A 23,282-nucleotide genomic window follows, 5' to 3' on the forward strand; every position below is an offset into this window, starting at 1 on the left:
CACTTTGCTAAACATGAAAGAGAGAGAAGTTTTACCGTTAAGAAATCTTTTTTTTTTTTTTTCCCCCAAGATAGGGTCTCACTCTAGCCCAGGCTGACCTGGAATTCACTATGTAGTCTCAGTCTCAGGCTGGCCTTGAACTCACAGTGATTCTCCTACCTTTGCCTCTCGAGTGCTAGGATTAAAGGCATGCGCCACCACACCCAGCTCAAGAAATCTTTTTAACTTGATATGATTCTGCATACCCCCAAATTGTTTAATTACATTAACTCTCCCTTGTGGGAGAAGGGGAGCAGTACCCTTATTAACAAACTATGGACTCTTTCTTCAAAAAATGACTATAACACCCAAGAGAATTGAAAACATGTGTCCTCACAAAACAAATGTTCACAGCAGCATTAATTACTCATAATATCCAAAAAGAGGAAATAATCCAAATGTCCACCAATAATATGGGTATCAACAAAATGTGGTCCAGCCACCGAATAGACATTATTTGGCAAGAAAAAGATGTACCCATACTTACAACAACATGAAAGGACCATGAAAACATTTTTCTAAGTAAAATAGGTCAGACACAAAGGCCATGTATCTCATAATTCCATTTCTATGAAATCTCTGAAATAGGCAAGTCTGTTGAGACAGGGTGTAGACTCTGGCTTGCCAGGATTTGGGAGGAAGGGTGAGTGACTGCTAAAAGCATCAGGTTCCTTTTGGGGATAATGAAAGTGTTTGGGAATTAGTAGTAGGAGTGAAATTATATTGAACACCATTGATGTGCATATGTTCAAGCATTCAAGTAATGATTTCTTAAACTGAGACAGGGTCTCACTTGTAGTTCCAGCTGGCTTTGCTCTCATGGAAATACTCCTGCCTTAACTTCCTAAGTGTTATCACTACAGGTGTGAGCTATCATGCCCAGCTTATAATGATGACTTAATGTACTATCTACCGCAAATTTTTCAAAAAGGAATACAATCACAACCTAGTACCAGGCCAGAATCCTGGACCATAGGCGGTAATTCTAACTTTTTTTTTGTTTGTTTGTTTTTAGAGGTAGGGTCTCATTCTAGTTCAGGCTGACCTGGAATTCACTATGTAGTCTCAGGGTGGCCTTGAACTCATGGCGATCCTCCTACCTCTGCCTCCCAAGTGCTGGGATTAAAGGCGTGCGCCACCACGCCCGGCAATTCTAACATTTAATGCAGTATAATCAAATGGTATTAGACCTGCTTGGAGGTCCTCCACTTATTAACAGCCACCAAGCAGGTAGGGTGATCTGGGGCTAGCTTGAAAGCTAAGGAGCATCAGAATGTCAGTGCAGGAGGCCTCACACCCTCCTCTGGACTTTTATCTGCTCCATCTGCTCAGCGAGTCTATTTTGACAACAGTCTAGAAGGCAGACTTCCCAAACCTTTTCTTCCCACCGGAAGATTTCAATTCCAACAATTGAGTATGCCATGTACTTGGCAGAAAGGTCTCATTTTATTTGAATGGCATCACATAAAGGAATTATTCAAACATTGAGCTCCTGAATTGTAGGATTTTAAAATTGGAAATAATTTTGGGAAGAGATGATCTGGTCTGATTCTTTTACTTTGTTATGGGGACATGAAGGCCCAGAGAAATGCAGTGGCTTACCAAGGGTAACAAAGCCAAGCATGGCCGTGGCTGCTGGCTATCCTGCAGTATCTACCCTCCCTTTGTTTCCTGAAAAATGCTACTCTTTGCGTTAGGCTGTGCACATGATTTTCTGGAAAGAAGGCCATATTTCCTTGTGAGATGAGGTTGCATAAGTAAGTTCTGGCTAGAGGGACAGTCATGGAAATGGTATGAGAAACTCCTAGGAAGTATTCTGAACGATTGGAGTTTGAGGTGGACACGTTATTCTTTCTTCCTGCTAGCTGGTGGCAGATTCGATAGCTAGAGTTTGAGAAGTTATCCTGGACTGGGGTGCAGTATGATAAAATTTTTAATCTCTGATAAAAGAATTGTCACATCAGTTCTGGAATGTACATCTCTACACCTTATATAAAAGAGAAATGAGCTGCTGGGTCTTCTTTTTTTTTAGTTACTGCTATTTCAAATTTCTATCATTTACAGTTGAATTGAATTCTAGTTGACACAGAACATAAACAATAAGGTTGGGTTACTCAGGTCTCCTGAACCCAAGCACAGAGCTATTTATTATTTTATTATTAATAATAAATGTCAGGGCTAGGGGCATGTCAGTGGCAGAGTGCTTGCAAGCAAGGGCGCTGGGTTTATTTCCCAGCAGTACAAACATAGGAAAATAAATGTACTAAGAGTTTTGCATATAATGTATATATATTGTGGTATGTATGTGCATATATGCATGTGGGTACACTTGTGTACATGTGTGTGTGGAGGCCAGATGTTGGTGTTGAGTGTCTTCCTCCAATTGCTCACTGCTTTATTTACTGAGGCAGGGTCTCTTATTTGAACCCAGGCGGTGATCACTGATTCAGCTAGTCTAGCTAGCCAGTTTGCCCTGCAGATCCTCTGACTCTGCCTATAGAGTGCTGGGGTTATAGGTGGGCCACCATGCCTACCTGGCATTTATGTGAGTGATGGAAATCTGACCTTTGGTCCTCATGTTTACATGGCAAGTGCTTTGTCCACTCAATCATCACCCCAGCACCGTTGATCATTTTTGCTGTATGTTATATGGTAGTGCTTGTTACGTGTTAGTCACTGTGTGCTTTATAAGCATTCCCAACTCACTTAATTCTCATGTCAACTCAAAACAGGATAATTATTGACATCATTTCAATTTTACAAAGAATTTGAAGCATAGAGGCATTGAATAACTCGTCCAACGTCACCTATGTTGTAAGAGGTAGAGGTGGATTTGAACCCAGGCAACCTTATTCCAGGGCCTGCACTATTAGCTACTACATTACATTCTGTTTCATGATGTGAGCTCTCATGCTCTATACCCATTTCACAGAGGAGAAAGTGGAAGCAGACAATTGTCCAATCACTTGTTTAAAAGCACTCTGCTAGTCATTGCTATAGCCAGCATTAGGGGTACATTCTGAATTCGCAGTAGGTACTCTTTCCCAAGACCACCCTGCTGTCTAGAGGCCACCTATGCAGGCACATAAACCTTACTCACCCTGTCTTTTCTTCCCCTCCAACATAACACACACACACACACACACACACACACACACACACAGCAGGCACCCAGACATTTTTGTGGCCAGGATAGCTACAACCTTCTTTGAAAAGCAGCCAGCTTTTGCCCTCCACCAAATAACTTTGTTTTATTTATAGTCTCCTGCTCAGAGCTTTTGAACTGGCTGCTCATTCCAGAGAAGATCTTGATAACAACTGTTCCTTGGAGAGGGTTCATAGGAAACAAGGTGAATAAACACCATGCAGTTCCTGCCTGTCTAGCAGAGTTTTGCTCCTGGGGGTGTTTATAAGTCCGTGTTGGTGTCTGGGTGCAAAGACTTTGAATTCAAAATGGCAGTTTGGACAGTTTCGTTTTTTTTTTTTTTTTTTTTTTTCAAAAAAGTTTACTCTGTACTCTCAACAACCTCAAGGCATAGACAAAAGAGAGAAGTTATTTTTATCCACGAGATAATTCCAAAAGAAGGAATCTTCTACTGTTCACTGTTCTTGCTTTATTTGCCCCCTGCCTGGCTGAGGGCCTAGCATGTTACTAGTACTATGGGGTGTGTATAGATTAAAAAAAATGAACTTATAAGATCTAAAATGGCGGAAGGAATAAATGGCATTTCAGAAGAGAAAATTGAAAGGAGGGGTTGTGGAAAGAGTATCAAAAGTGACCAGAAGAGCTTAAGGTGTTTTCTGGTTTGTGCCCCGAAGTGCCACCCTTGAGCATGACTGACTATAGCTGTCACTTGTGTCCGGAATTATTCAGCACTGATGTTAATCACCAATTTCTAGTTATGTCATCTTGGAAATGAACCTCAGTTTTCTCTTTGAAAATGGAGGATAAACTCACAGGAGTATTGTAAGAATTGGCACAAATAAGGCATGGGAATACTGGATCTAACCCAGAAAGGACATGCTCTCACACCTTCATTAAACAGTAATTGTCATTATTGCTTCCTGTGTGATCCCTTCAGGCCTAGGGGGATGAAATAGGAGTTTTCATGAAAGTGAGCCCCACAAGGGAATAGGGGTAGGTAGTAGGTTGGTGATCCTGACCCTCAAATACTTTCATTTACGTTTAATTTCTGTCATGGACTGTTGTGGTCGGATGAAGTTTTTGTCCTGGAGACCTCAAAAAGGCTGATAAAGCAGAGGTCCTCGATTGTAGGGCAGAGCTGAATCATCTCTTGTATGCTATGACATTCCCAGGTGGCTTTCTTGTGGACATCTGGGGTCTCCTTAAGAGTAACATGGTGTGACAGAAAAGTGTCTGTAAAGAAATTAATGGAAGGTATGGGATTTTCAAATTGAAAACTGGAAGGTGTGGGATTTTCAAAGGGAAGATTCAAGGCCTGAGTGGGAGACACTATCTCTGACAAAACCTGCTAGGTGGGAGGGCTCCCCAGGGAGGCATGGATGAAGGTTTCCTCGGTGGCCTTAAGGATTTTAACGATAGTAATGTCTTTAGGGGTTGTAGGTGGGAAGAACAGCTGGATAGAGAGGTCATTAGGCTCCTACACCGGGAAGCCCTACATGTGGCCGGATCTAGCTTGGGGAGACCAGAGCACAGAAGCACGGTTCCGCCCCCGGGGCTCTGTCTCCCGCGAGCGGACTACATTTCCCACCAGCCCCCGCGCGCGGCGGCGCGGGCGGGAGGGGGGCGGCTGTGTGAGAGGCGGAGGGGGCGGCGCGCGCCGGGCACGCGCGCCGGCGACCATGGCGTTCGCCCTGCTGGAGCGAGTACATTAACCCCGGGAGGCGGCGGCAAGCAGCGGCGGCGAGGGAACGAACCTCGAGCGGGCGGGCCCCAGCCTGAGGGAAGGGAGGAAGGGGCGGGGAGAGCGCCAGAGGGAGGCCGGTCGGCCGCGGGCGGGCGGGCAAGCGCAGCGCCGAGCGGGGCCCGAGGGCCCATGAGGAGGCCCGGGGACCATGGGCTCCAGGATCAAGTGAGTGCGGCCGGGCGCGGGGAGGCGAAGGCCGGGGCAAGGGTTTTCAGGCCGCGCGAGCCGCGCGGGGGGACTTGTTGCCGGGACCGGAGGGGCGCCCCGCGTGCCGGCGTCACGCGGGGAGGGGGACGGTTACCATGGCGATGCGGGAGGAGCGGGGGCGGGGTGCGCGCGGGGTTGGAGGGGCGCTGGGCGTCAGGTGGTCCCTTCTCCACACCTGAGGTATCCCTTCTCCCCACCGTGGTTTTACAGAGCCCCAGAAAATTGGTCATACAACAGTTGGGAGGGGGAGATCTTCAGAAGCAGTGCTTTAAATGGGGGTGTGTGTGTGTGGCGCCACCGGGAGTTGGCAGTTTCTGAGAGGTTGCAGCCTGGCGACTTGAGGCCTGCAGCCCCTACCGAAGTCATGTGAGGTTCTTAGAGGGAGGGGCCCCCTGTGCATTTCAAGGATGGCCCTTCTCATCTGTGACTCTTCCACACAGCAAGGGGTCAAAGGCTGTTTGTAACTGAGCACCTGATGTAAACCAGTCTGGCAAATTCCCTGACATTCATTCACCTGGAGTCCCTGGTGAAGGCTTAGTTTTCCCCGGAAATTGTTGGTACTTTTAACTTGAGAACCCATCGACACATTGTTGCCCTCTTTCTAGACTTACAAGTTGACTTTGGAAAGCGGAACTTTATATGATCCAGTTTGAGTGTGTTGCTGTGGACTCGTACGTATCTCCTCTCCCAGCCAAGTCCTCTTGTGGCCTCTCCCTTCCTCAGCCCCAGAACATGAGATGCTTTATCTGTAATCACTAGCAAATGTTCACTTTTTCTCCATGACTAATAGAATTGTTTAAGGGCATTTAAAAACAAAGTCGACAGCATAGGCTTTTCGGTAAAACAGCTTTCACAAGACACTATAAACCCTCTTATAGGAAAGTCTGCGGAATGTGTTTATTTCAGCATTTTGAGAATTGCACTAGGGAAGTTTGAAGGGGGAAGGCCCTTAAAAGTGAATTCTATAACTATTTATTATTGTATCTCATGGCGATGCCCATGCAATGTTACCTTTACCTGGCTTTTGTATTCTGCCCAGTGGTTAGACTTCTCATTTACAAACAGTCTAATGTGCTGCAGAAGTCCTGAGATATGTGTCTGGTGAAATTTGCTTATGAAATTGAATATAGGTGGCCTTTGTTTTTTGTAGAAATGAGGGGAGAAAGGTAGAACATGTTCCAAACAAGAGATTGAAAATCTAGGGAAGTGAGAAGATTTAGTTCTTAAGTATTGGGCTTAAAAGGTGCTCCAGGTTAAGTTCCTGCTTCCAAGTTAGAGTTGTAAACTTGGATTTCAATAGCACTTAGGAACACTTTCCAAAAGCCGCCTTAGAGTTAAGGAGTAAGCAGGAGGATGCTTACCTTTGTTGTTACAGAGAAGCTCAGAAGCTTGCGTGACACAAGGCATTTAGCATTAGGACCAACATTAAAAATCAGCAAGCAGAAGTTCATATGTCTAGCTCAGATGTCATCTATCCACTCTTGCTTTTGCCAGCAGGAGGTTGACAAATATATTTCTCAAGTGTATTTTGCAGAATGCATCAATTTAATATCTGGGCACTTGGGCAAGGGAATTTACCAAGGCATGAAATTGTATTAAGCATGAAATTAGTATGAAGAATGGCCTTATTGATCTTTACACTAGACTGTTCTGTGGTAGAAAGTTAGGCTTGGGAAATATATTAGCTTGTGGTAAGACTGATGGAGAAGATGAAAAGGGAAGTTATGAAAAGTAGTTCTGATTTATAGTGACTGTTGATTGTGTAGTTTTTGCCCATAGCCAGGAGTAGGGATGGACAGGTGGTGAGGAAACAATCTATTTAGGTGCCACCCTTGACATTGGAGAAATTCGTTATGGCTACTATTGGCCTTCCCATCTTGCCAGGCAGAGCACATGTTAGCTTGAGATATTTGCCTGGCTGAGATAGAAGCTAAGAGTGTGTGCTGCACTGTGCAGGATGGGAGGTAGATGGAAAGGGACTGATGAGCACTGTGGACCCCTCTAAGCAGTAGCGCTCTTTATCTTTAAAGATTTTTTCCAGTGTATGTCTGATACCACATGCCATTCTTAGCACAACATTGAATCAAATTTGGGTCCAAATTCCAGCTCTTTTTCATGGTAACTGAACTGTGTGCAGGCTACATATGTCCATCTGGGTTTTCCTGAGGGTAAAAGGGGCCAGTAAGGGCCCTTTTTATGAGCCACAAATGCAATGCCACTGTGAATGCTAGGCCCATACTAAAAACTCAGTAATTGTTTTCTTTTACACCTTATCAAAAGACCAAGAACATCTGATATGTGTTAATACCAGGTATGTTTCAGGTAATGGAGAAAAACGTTTTAATGACCAAGGGCTAAGACTGTTAATTCATAGAGCAGGACTTAACACTGTCACATTATTAAACAAAATAAAAGATTAAAAACAATACTGTGTGTAATTGTGAAGCTGGTGTCTGTTATGTGGTCCGTGGCCAAGCATATGAGTTGTTAGGTGCAGGTGGTGAGATTTAGTGCTTGATCAGACTTGCAAGACAAGGCTGGTTGAGCACCATCTCTGTCAGGCACCATGGTAATGCTTAACACGAACCATTTCATCAAACCTTCACAACTGTCCACTGGTGCTAATTAACCACTTAAGATCAGATGCCATTCCCAGGAAGCCTGCTCCAATGCCAGCTCACCACTGCCCATCCACATCCTCAGCCTCTTGTCTCCTTATCACTGTCAACTGCCAGATCTGAATCCTTGTTTGTTTCTCACATTAAGAGGAACACAAAGTTGAGAGCAGAACATTTTCCTTGTTTTTCATTTCCCTATATCACATGCTGACTAGAAGATAATTATCTAGGAAGAATTTATGGGATGCATTTAACAATTATGTTGGCAACTAAATTAAGATCCCAAAACACTAAATTTTGTGATTTGAATATATGTAGAATTAAAATGAACAGTTTGTTACTAGAACTTTTGAGGAAGACAAAGTTTTTGTGTTTCCTAAGTTGAAACCACATTGCCCTGGTCTAGGCAGGACATTACTGTTACTAAAAAGTTTCTGTTTAGTGTTCATTTTTAATATGGAAACACTATTTTGCCTCAAACCAAATATCCAAGTGACAAAGGAAAAATAAAAGGTCACCAGAATGCAGGTAGAACCCTGGAAAACTTAAACTGTAAGCCCAGACAGATATTTATCTAGAGGCAGGAAAGGAGCAGTGGTAAGTGACCTTCTTGGACAGGTATGTTTTAAATCTTATTTAGTGTTTGAGTGATCCCAGTGGACTGGAATGTGGTTAATATGAGGCAATTTAACTGATAATGCAGACACACAGCAGGAAACTGTGTGGCAGTTTAATATTGCTTGTGGTGACATCCTAGAAATTGCTTCCAGGCACCAAATACAGGAAGTGGCTATAAGTAATTGAAGGAAGCATTCTAAGTGAGTTTGAAGAGGCCTGACATTTATGGACCCCAAGAAATGCATAAAGATTTGAAGGTACAGGGACAGGCTAGAACAACTGTTTGGGCCTGTGGTGCTGTTTATTCTGTGTCAGCATGTATACCTGTCTTCTGTCTCTGTCAGGCTGTCCTGGAGATTGGTATCTGAGAAGTCCATCTATTCATTCTCTCTTCTATAGAACTAAGAAGTGTCGAGCACATGTTAAGACTTAATGAATGTGACATGTTAAGACTTAATGACTGTGCCTGGCCTTGTACTAAGTACTAGGGACACAAAAATGAAAAGATTTTTCTCTAAGGTTTTCTAAAGTAGTAGATGAAAATGTAAAACCAAAGTACCATTCTAGGCATCCTTCTTCTTCCAAACTTCAAGTATAAACTGACATGCTACTTAATGTGGTGGCAGTGCTACCAGTGATGACTAGGTGATGGAGTGAAGGTGATACTGTCTACTGGTTGTTGGGGGGATGAGGGGGTGGAAGAGATGGATGGGGAGGTGGTCAAGAAAGGGAGGTTCATCAGGGAGAGGCTGAGAGATGAATAAGGGTTGGAAGGAGTAAACACAGTGGCAAAGGTGGCAGTATCAAGAGAAGGAGTGTCATACATGCCTATTTGGGAAACAAACATTCCTTAAATGTCAGGAATTAGATATCAGGGATTGTAATAGGGAACAATATACATAGTTCTACTCTCACAAACTGGTGGATCTTATAGATAAATTGAGCAAATTTGTTATTATGATGCAAACAATGCTGAGAGAGTACTATGGGAGTGGCTGTCCTATTTTGAAGATGACATTTGAGCTCAGACTTAACAGGATAAAAGCTATTAGTCACAGCCAGATTTGGGTAAGACCTTATTCCTTATATACAAAGTCCTGGAAGCAGGAGGATACTGGGCAGATTTCAGGCCAGCAGATTTGAGGAGTAAATGATGGTGAAGAGGCCTGAGGTGGGAGACAGACCTTGAGTCGGGTCTTATGGAAGTCACCCTCTTGAATATTCTGGAAAATGTGTAGATTTTACTGTTAATGTACTCTTTGCCATTGCAATTAACTCAAGAGGTTTTATGACAGATAGGAAGGCTGAAATGAGGAAGACAAATGTTTGCTTTCAGGTTCTTAAATCTGTATAAGCTCCTGGCTGGAATGCTGCTTATAATTATTTCAAAAGTTAAATTTTTTTTCCTGGCCTGAGGGGGAACAAATCTCTGGGTTTGCCACATCCTTTTTGCTTAAAAGGAGTTGATTAGGACATGGAAAGATAGAAAAAGAAGCATTACAAAGTTGGTCTCCTTTTCTTAAGTTGGAAACATAACCTATTCCTTACAGAGTCAGTCATTTGTTGCATGAGGTCACTGCCGTCTCTGGTGGTGATCCCATAAGATTCTGTGTAGTAGCCTTGCTTAGTAAATTTTCTGATATTAACACAATAAAATTGCTTTATGATACATTTCTCAGACTGTATTTCCATGACAGCATTTAGACTGATCGGGCACATTCAGGGTACTATGGATATAGACCATGACTGCATTTAGGATTTGAGAAAAAAACTAAGCAAGTATGTTCAAAGTAAAAGCAAAAAGAACAGAAACTTGTCCAAAATACAGATATTCCTATTGGAAAGACAGGTGACATTTCGGGAGTTAGTTTGTTAGTTATGCCATTTAGAGTGTGTTTGTAGAGATACTGTTAACTACAGATCAGCAGCTGTCAAGAGCAAGGACATTGCAGACAGGGCAGCCTGTGCACAAGCCATACTTAGGTATATAAAGAAGTACAACTGGAATACAGACTTTGTGGATACAGATTGCAAAAAGCATGCTTGTGCCATTGACATGGTGCCATTGGAGGGCTGAGTAAGGGACATAATTGGATCGGATCAGGTTTATTTATTTATTTGAGAGAAAGAGAGCAAGTGAGTGAGCATGGGTATTCCAGGTCCTCCAGCCATTGCAAATAAACTTCAGATGCATGCACCACCTTGTGCATCTGGCTTCAGTGGTTACTGGGGGATCAAACCTGGGTCCTTAGCCTTTATTTGCAAACACCTTAACTGCTAAGCCATTGCTACAGCCCAAATTGGTTTTTGTAGGTAGATTATCCTGGCAGCAGAACTTTTGGGCAGTGACACACCTTGTTTATGTAAGATGATCCATTGGAAAGGGGGAAAAATGTATTAAACCTTACCTTTATTATTTTTGTGACACCTTTAAGAACTTCTGTGTTTTCTATTGCTTTCATATACTATGACACTTGTAATTCATAAGTGTATATGTGTCAGAAGTATGCTTAGTTTTTACTGTAGGAGTGTGGGAAAAAGAGAGGGACTGTATTACGGAACTGTATTAGTTCATATAACAGGACATTAAGGCCTGAACTAAGGTTTTGGCAGTGGAAATAAAAGAAGGATTTCAGAGATATTTTAGGTAAAACTGACAAGACTTGGTGATAAGTTGCACATGAGACCCAAGGGATATATCAATGACCTAGTAAAGTTACATTATCAATGGAGTGTTAGTGAGGTGAGGACCTTTGTTCCATGTGTTAGCTTCTCTGAGGACAAGTGAAAAGTTATAATGGGGAGAAGGCATTTTGTTCTACAGTGGGAATGGAAGGAATCTTTTAAGGGCCTCACAGTGAATGGCTGCTTTGTTAGGAGGGTAAGATACAGAGTGAGTTCACATTGCAGAAGGGAAATATGTCTATGGCAGATTTAGAACTAGAGAGCGAGGAAACAAACAATTTTTGAACTGCTAGGTTCAGGAAAGGTTTCAGGGATGTTGCGCAGATCTCAGGTAGGCCTGGTGAATGGATAGAAGGAAGGAAACTGATCTAGAGAATGTGTGTTTGATTCCAAGCAGGTGATGTTGTATACTACAGGGTATGAGAGGAGCTGGGATGGTGGATATGTCCCTTCTCTCCACATGTGACCTAAGTAGCTTAAAGCTCACATACTCTTCCTCTGAGTTCTGCATTGTAACCTCCCCTTTAAAAAATTTTTGTAAAAGAGATGGCTTAGCTGTTAAGGCGCTTGCCTGCAAAGCCAAAGGACCTCGTTTTGATTCCTCAGAACCCACATAAGCCAGATGCACAAGGTGGCACATGTGTCTGGAGTTCGTTTGCTGTGGCTGGAGGCCCTGGCGCACCCATTCTTCCTCTCTCTGTCTTCCTCTCTGTTTCTTTCAAATAAATAAAAAAAAATAAAATATTAAAAAAATTGTAAAAAGAAAGTGAATAAACCATCTATAGGGTTGTGAGGCCTAAAAGATCGCTTACCTAGCCTTTAGCAGAGAGGTGACCACTTAGTAAATGACCACCATCACGAGTATTGCTTGTCCAGGATAAAGCATACAGTCGCCTGAAAACCTGAAGTTTGAAAGGAGGTGAAAGAAAACTACTGTTTTTTTTTTCTTTTTTAGTATTATTTACTTATTTGCAAGAAGAGAGGGAAGGAGAGAGAGACAGACAGACAGACAGAAATATGAATGGGTGCACCAGGGCCTCTAGCCGCTGCAAACGAACTTCACATGCATGCTCCAGTTTGTGCATATGGCTTATGTGAGTACTGGGGAATTGAAGCCAGGTCCTTAAGGAAGAGGTTTCAAAAACTAAGAGGAAAACAAGCACTTATTTTGCCTTTATGTGGACTGTACCTCAGGATATTCAAATGATTGATATGAGAAAGGTTTGCTCTATACAAGCATTCCAGCCAATATGAAGACAAAATTCTAGATACAAAATATCAACATTTTACCACCTCTAATAAATAGACCAAAAGATAGATAACCAGATACAATGTGCCTCCTGATGGAAATATCCATTATCACTATTTTAAACATTCTTGCCAAGAAAGTGAATTTGAATCAGATCAAGTCATTTAAGTCAATTACCAATTTCAAAACTAAAAAGGCTAGAACAACCATTAAATAAGCCATGGGAATGCAATAGAAATTATATAGGACCAACAATCCATTCTTCAAAAAATGAACTGTAAAAAGCAAAAAAGAGATCTATGAGATATACATCAACCAATTACATAGATTACCTATGCTGATTCACACAAATACTGGTTTTGTTTTAAGTCCTTGATAGAACTAAAACAACTTTTAGGGGCTAGGGAAAGAACTCAGTGCTTAATAGCATGTGCCTGCAAAGTCTACCAACCTGGATTCAATTCCTCCATACACACATAAAGTCTGATGCACAAGGGGCAAATGTGTCTGGAGTCTGCCTGCAGGGGCAAGAATCCCTGGTGCCCCCGGTAACAGACCCCTCTCAAATAATGTGTTTTATTTAAAAAAAAAAAACAAACAAAAAACAAAACTTTAAACATGGGCTGGGCATAGTGGTGACCACTTTTAATCCCAGCACTCAGGAGGCAAAGGTAGAAGGAAGATCACCAGGTCAGCCTGGATGAGAGTGAGACCCTACCTCAAAAAAAAAAAAAAGGAAGAAAGATCATCTTGCTTCCCTTTGGTGGGAAATAACATTGGTGATCATGGTCTGGGTTTAGGATTTTTTTTTTTTCCTTTGTGGGGAGGTTTGATACTGAGTCAACCATTATTTCTAGGATTTGCCAGGAGTTGGAGTTAAGGAGAGAGAGTGAGTGAGTGTGTTGATGACCATGGGGCCACATGCCTGTAGTCTTAGCACTTGAGAGCCTGAGGCAGAAAGATCAAGAGTTCCCTGCCAACCTGCACTACATAGTGAGCCCTAGTCAAACCAGCAGCAGTAACTGATACACTGATGTTTACCAATTTAGATGCAGAAGTTTTCTTTCTTCACTCTCAATATCTGAATCTCCCACACTCATACCAAAAGTCTTAATTTTCAATGATAATGTGATTGCTCTTTTACTTTATTTTGCCATGTCTTAGAAACACAGTTAACAGTACCAGCATTGCCACCAGCAACTGGACTACTGAAAACAGGTCTTAGTTTTTATTATTAATTTATGAAAGAGAGAGAGGGAGGGAGGGAGAGAATATAAATGGGTGAACCAGGGCCTCTAGTCACTGCAAATGAACTCTAGATACATGTGCTACCTTACGCATTTGGCTTTAATTGAGTAGTGGGGAATCAAACCTGGGTCCTTTGGCTTTGTAGTAAGTGCTTTAACCACTAAGCCATCTCTCTAGCCCTCTTTTTTTTTTTTTTTTTTTTTTTTTTTTTAGTTTTTAATTCATTTGTCCTTTTTGGCCTTGGGATGTATCTCCCAAAAAATGTACATAACAATTACTGTTTTCAAAGCGTTTGGAATAGCTTTTTTCTCTTTGATTGTGTCACCAGCTCATTATAAGCTTCCAATAGTTTTAATCTTTTAAGAATGCTTCTTAAACATAATTTAATTTGTTTTATAATTACATGAAATAATTATATTGTTTCAAAGCTAAATCTACAGAACAGGTAGGTTTATTCATAGATGTCTAACCAGTTTGTTTTAAACTTTTACTCATCCTTGTGCTAAAAATCAATAGACAAACAAGAAAGGCAAATGCATATACTTATTCTCATCTCTTCTTGCAAGGCCTTTACATGGTGGTAACCTTCTACTTGTACTGTTCTTCCATTGACTTGTTTTCATAATCAGTCTTATAGAGAGCTCACTGTAGAGATCATCCTTGTTTCTCCATAGACTGCCTCATCTTGATGAATGTTTAGGTGATACCTATTCTTATTACAGAGTTGCAGATATGAATAGTCTTACATATATGATTTTTTTCTTTCTTTCTTTTTTTTTTTTTTGTATTTTAGCATTCTACCATTGCAATATATTCCTAGGACAGGAATTTCTGGGTCATAGGGTAAGTTTAGGGCTGAGGGTGTTGTAGCTCAGTGGTAAAGCTTGCTTAGCATGCCTGATGCCTGTGGGTTTGATCCTCAGTACTGCAGAAGAGAAAAAAATATTTACAAAAGTAATACTGTCATATTCCTTTCCATAGAGATTGGTCCAATTCCTTTAGGAGGGTCCCTCATCAACAGTGTGTTTGTTGGCCTTTAATTTTTTATTTATTTAGAAGCAGGCTGACCTGAAACTCACAGTGATCCTCCTACCTCAGCCTCCTGAGTGCTGGAATAGAAGGTGTAAGCCACCAGGCCCAGCTCATGAAGAGTGGCAGGTCCTCTACCCTGCCCTTCTCCAGCCGCACTGTTTGGAGACAAGCTCTATTAACTGGTCCTAATTTTAATTCTTCTGTTGGCTCACCTATAACCCTAGATAAATCTCTTTTTAAAATTTTATTTATTTATTTATTTGAAAGAGAGAGAAAATGGACATGCCAGGGCCTCCAGCCACTGCAAATGAGCTCCAGATGCATGCGCCCCCTGTGCATTTAGCTTATGTGGGTCCTGGGGAATTGAACCAGGGTCCTTAGGCTTAACAGGCAAAATGCCTTAACTGCTAAGCCATTTCTCCAGCCCCAAAATCTATCTCTTTATTAATTTTAGATAGTAACTGGTGACTCCCTGAAATGAAAAATGAGTGCCTTTGTAGCACTTTTGTCTTGTTGTAATATTTTTTTCTAGTTCTGGGGATTGAACTGAAGACCTTGAACATTCTAGGCAAGCACTATATCAGCCCCATGCAGGCCTCTAACTCACTCTGCAGCTGGGAATAACCTTAAACTTCTTTTAAAATATTTATTTATTTATTAGAGACAGAGTTGGGGGGGAAGGAAGGAAAGAAAGAGGGAGGGAGGGAACGTAAGTAAGTCTTGGCACACCAGGGCCTCTTGCCACTGCAAACTTAACTCTAGATATGTGTGCCATTTTGTGCAGCAGGCTTTCATGGGCACTGGAGAATTGAACCTAGGCCATTAGGCTTTGCAAACAAGTGCCTCTTAACCACTGAGCAATTTTTTTCCACCGCTGGGATAATCTTAAACCTCTGACCTTCCTCTGCCTTCCAGGTGTTGGTGCCGCCACACATGGGTCGTATGATGTTAGTGATTGAACCCAGGGCTTTAGGGATGCTAAACAAGCACTCTGCCAACTGAGTTTTAGTTCCAGCCCCAATGTTATTACTGTGTTTTTTTAAACTTGCATCTTAATTTGTTCATGTGTAGTGAAAAGTACAGATTTATTTATTTTTTTGTTTTATGTTTATTTATTTATTTGAAAGTGACACAGAGAGAAAGAGGCACAGAGAGAGAGAGAGAGAGAGAGAGAGAGAGAGAGAGAGAGACAGACAGACAGATAGAGAGAGAATGGGCGTGCCAGGACCTCCAGCCACTGCAAACGAACTCCAGACACATGTGCCACCTTGTGCACCTGGCTAATGTGGGTTCTGGGGAATTGAGCCTTGAACCAGGGTCCTTAGGCTTCACAGGCAAGCACTTAACCACCAAGCCATCTCTCCAGCCCTATTTATTTATTTTTGTCTTTGAGACAGGGTCTTACTTTATGGCCTGGGCTGGTCTGTAACTCTAGATCCTCCAGCCTTAATCACCTGACTGCTGGGAATACTAGCATGTACCACCATGGCTGGCTAAGTGCATAGTTTTAAGAAAATATTGCTTGGTGCCTATAGTGGTTTGATTCAGGTGTCCCCCATAAACTTAGGTGCTCTGGATGCTAGGTTCCCCAGCTGATGGAAATTGGAAATTAAAGTCTCCTAGAGGTGGTGTATTGTTGGGGGGGGTGGGCTTATGGGTGTTATAACCAGTTTCCCCACACCAACACTCTCTTGTTGCTATGGTCCACCTTACGTTGGCCAGGGGTTGCTGTCTACCCTCTGCTTATGCCATCATTTTCCCCTGCCATCATGGAGCTTCCCCTCAAGTCTATAAGCCAAAATAAACCCTTTTCCCCCCAAAAGCTGCTCTTGGTCGGATTATTTCTGTCAGCAACACGAACCTGACTGCAACAGTAATGTTGGTACTGAGGAGTGGTGTCATTTGCTGCTAGATACCTGACTGTGGCTTTGGCATTTTGGAGCTGATTTTCGAAAGGAATATAGAAGGATTTTAAACCTTGGCCTAAGGAGACACCTTCCAGTGCTGTAAAAGCTTGATGGATTATTCTGGTCAAAGTTGCAAGACCTGAATGCGATCAGCACTATGGACTTTGAGGTTTGGCTTATGAGGGTGAGAAAGAGCTTTGCCTGGACTGGGCTAGAAGCAGTTTGTGTGAGAGGCTTACTGTTATGCCCATGTCCTGAGAATTTGTGCAGGGTTGCATTGTGTAGAAATGGATTGGTGTTGATTATAGGGATATGGCACAGAAAAAAATTGAAACCTTCGGGTGAAACTTTGGCCTGTTTAGCTACAATTATATGAGAGATTGCACTGTTTGAGATTGGGCCAGCTGACTTGCACTGGGGCAACAGGAAGAATGTAGACGCTTTCGAAGGGGCCCCGCTCAAGGAGTGTCATTTTCTTCAAAGTCTGCTTTATTCCCCCCTGGTTTAACAAACTGGCACCCTACCTGGTATTGTGGAGTATAACAAATGCAGGAAAGAGAGAGTCATTGAGTTAGCAATGTGGTCTTGTGCTTTGGAAACAGCCATGGGCAATGAGAAGCAGGTTTGCTGGATGCCTTCTTGGAGACCCAATGGAGCCATGTGGATGAACCGTGGTTTGCAATGGAGACCCAGTGGAGATGTCAGGACCATGAGATGGCTGCCAAGGAGAGCTGCCGGCCTCAGATGAAGTTTTCCAGGACTGTGAGTAGCCTAGCTGGAGGGGCAGAATTGGAACTCCAGAGACTTGTTGCTGGTTAGAATTGCTGGACGTGGAGATTTATCAGTGGCTAGAGTTGTTGGACTTGAAGCTATAGAATTTGATGTTTGCCCTGGTTGTTTTAAATCTTGTATTGGTTGAAAATTTCTTTGCTATGCCCAGTGCTATCATTTGCAGTGTGAATGTTTATTTTGTGCCAATATAGTTTTTTTTTTTTTGGGGGGGGTGGTATTATGGTTCAGTTAAAAGATCTTAGACTATGGGTATATATAAAAATCATTGGAATTGATAAAAACTATGGGAACTTTTAAAGTTGGATGAATGCATTGCATTTTACATCATGTATGATTATCAGTTTATGGGGGCTAGCGGCAGAATGTGGTAGTTTGATTCAGGTGTCCTCCATAAACTTAGGTGTTCTGGATGCTAGGTTTCCCAGCTGATGGCAATTGGAAATTAAAGTCCCCTGGAGGCAGTGTATTGTTGGGGAAGGGCTTATGGGTGTTATAGCCAGTTTCCCCATGCCAGTGCTGGGCACACTCTGCTTTTGCTATGGTCCACCTTATGTTGGCCAGGGGTTGATGCCCATCCTTTGCTCATGCCATCGTTTTCTTTTGCCATCATGGAGCTTCCCCTCAAGTCTGTAAGCCAAAATAAACCCCTTTTCCCCCACAAGCTGCTCTTGGTTGGGTTATTTCTACCAGCAATACAAACCTGACTGCAACAATGCCTTTTTTTTAGTTTTGTATATCCATGTAATCAGCATCCAAATGAAGGTATAGGGTATCCCTTCCACATTGTAAGATGCTTCATATCCTTTCTAGTCAATGCCTATTCAAAAATAATCACTGTTCTGATTCTTTCACTGTAGCAGTTGGTGCCCATTCTTTAGCTTCCTATCAATGGAATCTTGCAGTTTGTATTTAAGAGTCTGTTTTGTTTTGGTCAGCGTTATGTCTGTAGAACTGCTCTGTGTTTTTGCACATACCACTGGCCCATCATTGCTATTTAGTTCTCCACTATAGCTTTATTTCATAATTTATTCATAGATATTTTAAAAAATATTTATTTATTTGACAGAGAGAGAGAGAGAGAAAGAGAAAGAGGCAGATATATATATATATAGAGAGAGAATAGGCATGTCAAAGCCTCTAGCCACTGCAAATGAACTACAGATGCGCCCCTTGTGCATCTGGCTTACGTGGGTCCTGAGGAATCAAGTGAGGGTCCTTAGGCTTCACAGGCAAATGTCTTAACCACTAAGCCATTTCCCCAGTCCTAGATTCCCATTTTTGACTATTATGAATAAAGTCACTGTGAACATTCTTTTTTTAAAAAAGATTTTATTTTTATTTATTTATTTATTAGAGACAGAGAGAGGGATAGAGTGAGAATGGGCACTCCAGGGCCTCTAGTCACTGCAAACAATCTCCAGATGCATGTACCACCATGTGCAGTTGGCTTACGTGGGACCTGAAGAATCAAACCTAGGTCCTTAGGCATCACAGGCATGCGCCTTATCTGCTAAGCCATCTTTCCAGTCCACTTTGAACATTCTTCATCCAGTGCCTTAGACTGCTTGGCCATGCTTCCCAGCTATGCTGTAAACATTCTTGTGCATTCCTGACATCTAACAAAAGTATTCCCTTTCTATGAGGTTTATGCCTAGGGTTGGGATTGCTTGTTGAGAAATTGATGAAATGTTTAGCAAAGTAGAGGCTGATACTGTTTCCAGACACTTTACATATTAGCTGTACATGACAGTTTCATTTGCTTCATACACACTTTATATGGTTAGTCCTTTTACTTTAGCTAGATTTGCCTTTGATGGGATGCATTAATACCTTACTGTAGGTTTAATCTTCATTTCCTGGGCATTAATGATGTTGAGTGCCTTGTCATATGCTTTTGGCTATTTGAATGTCTTGTGAAGTGCTTGTTCAAGTCTTTCCCCAACTTTAAAAAAAATATTTATTTGCAAGTGGGGGGGGGTAGAGAGAATGAAAATGAGCATGGGCATGGGTATGCCAGGATTTCTAGATGCTGTAAATGAACTTAAGATTCATGTGCCACTTTGTGTATTTGGCTTTACATGGGTACTGGGGAATCGAACCCAGATCATTAGGCTTTGCAGGCAGGTGCCTTAATTGCTGAGACATCTTTGCAGCCCTCTCTCATGTTTTGAAATCTATTTTTTTAAAAGTTTTTAATATACTTTCTTATTTTTATTAGATATGGACATATTTAGTGTATAAACAGTACATGTTGTTACCATTATTTTCCCTCTCCCTGCCTCTTTTCTGAAGAGGACTTCCTCGTTTGGTGATGAGCATCAACCCCATGGGTATTGTGGGTCATGCATTATGGAGGCAGCAGTCAGTTATGGAGGAGAGGCAATGTCTCTGTGCAAAATGTCCCAGTTTGTGGCTCTAACAATCTTTCTATCCCCTCTTCCGCAAAATTCCCTGAGCCATGTTGGGTGCATTTTAAGTCTACTTCAGTGATGAGCACTTAAGAGCCTTGGGATCTCTGGTTTGGTAGGTGTTGAGTGTCCTTGATGTCTATTGCCTTTACCCTTGTGCTGATATCAGATTCACTAAGAGAGCAGCACTTGCTCATTTCCCCAATTCCTCTGTGTATTTTTCTTTTTTTCAAGGTAGTGTTTCATTCTAGCCCAGGATGACCTGGCACTCACTCTGCTGGCTTCATACTCCTCCAACTCTTACCTCTGCCTCCTGAGTGCTGGAATTAAGGCTATCAAACTTTGCAAGAAAGTGCCTTTAACCACCAAACCATCTATCCAGCCCATACAACATTGTCTTAATTGCTGTAATGTTAAAATAAGTCTCATTGTTCCATAGTGTAATTCCTCAAATTTTATCATTTTTTAAATTGATTAAGTCCCTTGAAGTGCTGTATAAATTTTGGAATCAGGTTCTGATTTTCCAGTTTTGATTGACTTGCATTGTATGTCCAGATTTTTTTTTTGGAGCTGGGGTTGTGGGAAGAGGTTGGGTCTCACAATAGCCCAGGCTGAGCTCACTCTGTAGTCCCAGGCTGGCCTCAAACTCATAATGATCCTTGGAGGCAGAGGGTTGGGGGGTTGGGGGAGAGTGCTAAGCTGTAAGTTTCTTTTAGATATCCTCAACTAGGTTGAGAAGCTCCTATCTATTCCTGTTACTAAAGGTTTCTGTCATGAATGGATGCTAAATTTTATCAAATCCTTTTTTTTTTCTGTGCACTTCTCAAGATGATTATATGATTTTTTTTCTTCCCCTGGTAAATGTAATGAGTTACATTTATTTTCAAATGTTAAACCAACCGTGCATTCCTGAGGTAAACTCCTTTAGTAATCCTTTTTTGGATATTACTATGTTTACTTTATTAATATTTTGTTTTATGCTTGTATCTATGCTTGTATCTACTCATATAAGAGATTTGGACTATATTTTTTTCTTATAATGTTACCAGATTCTGATATCAGGTTGGCCTTTTATTAAGAATATTTTTATTTATTTATCTGAAAGTGAGAGAATAGGAATGGGCATGGGCATGCCAGGGCCTCTTGCCACTGCAAATGAATTCCAGATGCATGTGCCACTGTGTGTGTCTGGCTTTATGTGGGTGCTGGGTATTTGAACTGAGGCAGTCAGGCTTTACAAGCAAGCAACTTTAACTGCTGAACCATCTCTGCAGCCCAGGCCTACCTTTTTAAAGCTCTTATTTGACACAGTCTCATTTTCTTCTTCATTGTTTTCCTTTGTTGTTTTTTGTTCCTGTTTTGTAGATACCATGTTTTTTTTTTCTATTTAAAGATGTCAGTTTCCTGAATCACATTTGTTAATCTTTTTCATTTCAATCTTTTTCTTCCATGTTCACTGTTCTTTAATTTTTTTTGTTTATTTTTATTTATTTATTTGAGAGTGACAGATGAGAGCGACAGAATGTGAAAGAAACAGCTAGAAAGAGAGAGAATGTGCGCGCCAGGGACTCCAGCCACTACAAACGAGCTCCAGCAGACGCGTGCGCCCCCTTGTGCATCTGGTTAACGTGGGTCCTGGGGAATCGAACCTCGAACCAGTGTCCTTAGGCTTCACAGGCAAGCGCTTAACTGCTAAGCCATCTTCCCAGCCCCCATGTTCACTGTTCTTAATAAAACTTTTATTTTTCATATGACCTCAATCAAAGAGAGCTCTGTACAGATGCTTTGGCTGTGTATGGATTACCATGAACACTGTTCTTTGAGCCTGCAGGTGATAATCCAATCCCTTTCTCAGATCTGTATCTGAAGAACTGGTTCATATTTATTGTTCCCTGTTGAAGTCTTAGTGGCTAGCAGGTGTTTGCATTACTGATATAAAATTTTATTTTCTCATTGTTTAATGTGACATTGTACTAATGAGAGATGCAAAAGAAACTGAAATTTCTGCAGTATATTCCATTAGAATTATATTTGTCTTTATTTTCACTGTACTTTTTATATGTAGTTATTACAACCAGTGTCATTTAGACAGGGTCTTATGTAGCCCAAGCTGACTCTGAATTTGCTATGTCACTGAGGAGGACTTTGGACTTCTGTTCTTCTTGCCTTTACCTCCTGAGTGGTGGAATTATGAGTGTATGTCACCAATCCCAGTTTTATTCAGTGCTGGTGATTGAACCCAGGGTTTCATGCATGTTGTGCAAGCATTCTACCAATTTAGCTACATCCCTGACCAATGGAATGATTTTAAAAGTAATTCCAGATATTCAATAACTCCCCTACCTATTAAAGTATGTGTGTATGAGAGAGCAAAAGAGTATGCACACACACACACATATACATATATATAAATAAATATATGATTCATGCAGTTAAGCAGGACTGAAGGGCAAAATGACTGATGATGGAAGATGAATTCACCCGCTATAGTAGAAAGTAGATAATGCGAGCTGAAATCTTGATATTTTCTTTTGCTTTACATGATATTGCTTTTATTTCAGGAGTGCAGCTATCAATGAGAATTGTCTAGAAGTAGTGTCAGAAAATTAGCAGTCATCACAACTGGATGGATAATAGTTCTGAATTTTTTTGTTGTTGTTGAGGCAAACCCAACGGACTTGTTTCTTTTTATGAGAGAGAGAGAGATAGGTAGATACAATTGACATACCAGGACCTCCAGCCACTGTAATTGAATTCCAGATGTGTGCACCACTTTGTGCACACATGCAACCTTGCACATATGTCACCTTGTGTGTCTGACTTATGTGGGATCTCGGGAGGCAAACATGGGTCCTTAGGCTTTGCAGGCAAGACCTTAACTGCTAAGCCATCTCTCCATCCCATAACTCTGAATTTAAAGCTGGTGACTGAGAGGAACATGGCAGAACAAGGAGTCAAAATTGCATTGTGGGTATTTCTCAGTGTAGAGTACTTGTAAGGTAGTGGTTTTGGTTTCTAGCAGCACACGTGTGCGTAGTCCTAGGGGAGTGGTGGTAGGGAGATTTGGGAAGTAAATGATTGGTTTGGTTTGGGTTAAGTGTCTGTCTACTATGGGGAACATTAAGGGACAGTTGAAGTTTGGACCTGAAGCTCCTGAGAGAGGTTGTATGGTGGTTTGAGTCAGGTGTCTCCCATAAACTCATGAGTTCTAAATGCTTAGTTCCCAGCTGATCATAGCGTGGGAGGTGGAGATTTGTTGGAGGAGGTGTGACACTGGGATGGGCCTTGAGGTTTATTAAACTTCAGTTTGCCAATGTTACTTGGCTCATTTATATGCTGTTGTGTCCCACCTGCTGTGGCATAGATGATGTTCAGCTTCTGTTCATGCCTTCCTTTCCCCTGCCATCATGGACCTTCCCCTTCAGTCTGTAAGCCAAAATGAACTTTCCTCCCATCAGCTGCTTTTGGTTGGGCGCTTTGTGCCAGCAATATAAAGGTAACTACATCAGGTGGGAACTGAAGAAAAGGGTTTGAGAACTTCATGGCTTTTTAGTTTTAGTTTAGGGAGAGAGCAGTAGGAGGGTAGCATT

At 41.8% G+C, this 23,282-nt stretch overlaps 1 protein-coding gene across 6 annotated transcripts in view; it reads left to right on the forward strand.

The window, feature by feature from the left end:
* Nucleotides 1-5,023: 5,023 nt before the first annotated feature.
* Dennd1a (DENN domain containing 1A) overlaps nucleotides 5,024-23,282 on the forward strand; it is a 573,141-nt gene continuing 554,882 nt past the window's right edge. For 4 of the 6 annotated variants that reach the window (XM_045142262.1, XM_004662787.2, XM_045142264.1 and 1 more), the window contains exon 1: nucleotides 5,025-5,093. In XM_045142262.1, the coding sequence (XP_044998197.1) occupies nucleotides 5,077-5,093 (17 nt within the window). In that variant the 5' untranslated portion in view covers nucleotides 5,025-5,076. Of the gene's footprint in view, nucleotides 5,094-23,282 lie in introns of all 6 variants that reach the window. The other 2 variants (XM_045142267.1, XM_045142266.1) reach the window with 1 other exon arrangement.

This window comes from Jaculus jaculus, chromosome 1 (assembly GCF_020740685.1).
Source record: "Jaculus jaculus isolate mJacJac1 chromosome 1, mJacJac1.mat.Y.cur, whole genome shotgun sequence".
NCBI classification, from domain to species: Eukaryota; Metazoa; Chordata; class Mammalia; order Rodentia; family Dipodidae; genus Jaculus; species Jaculus jaculus.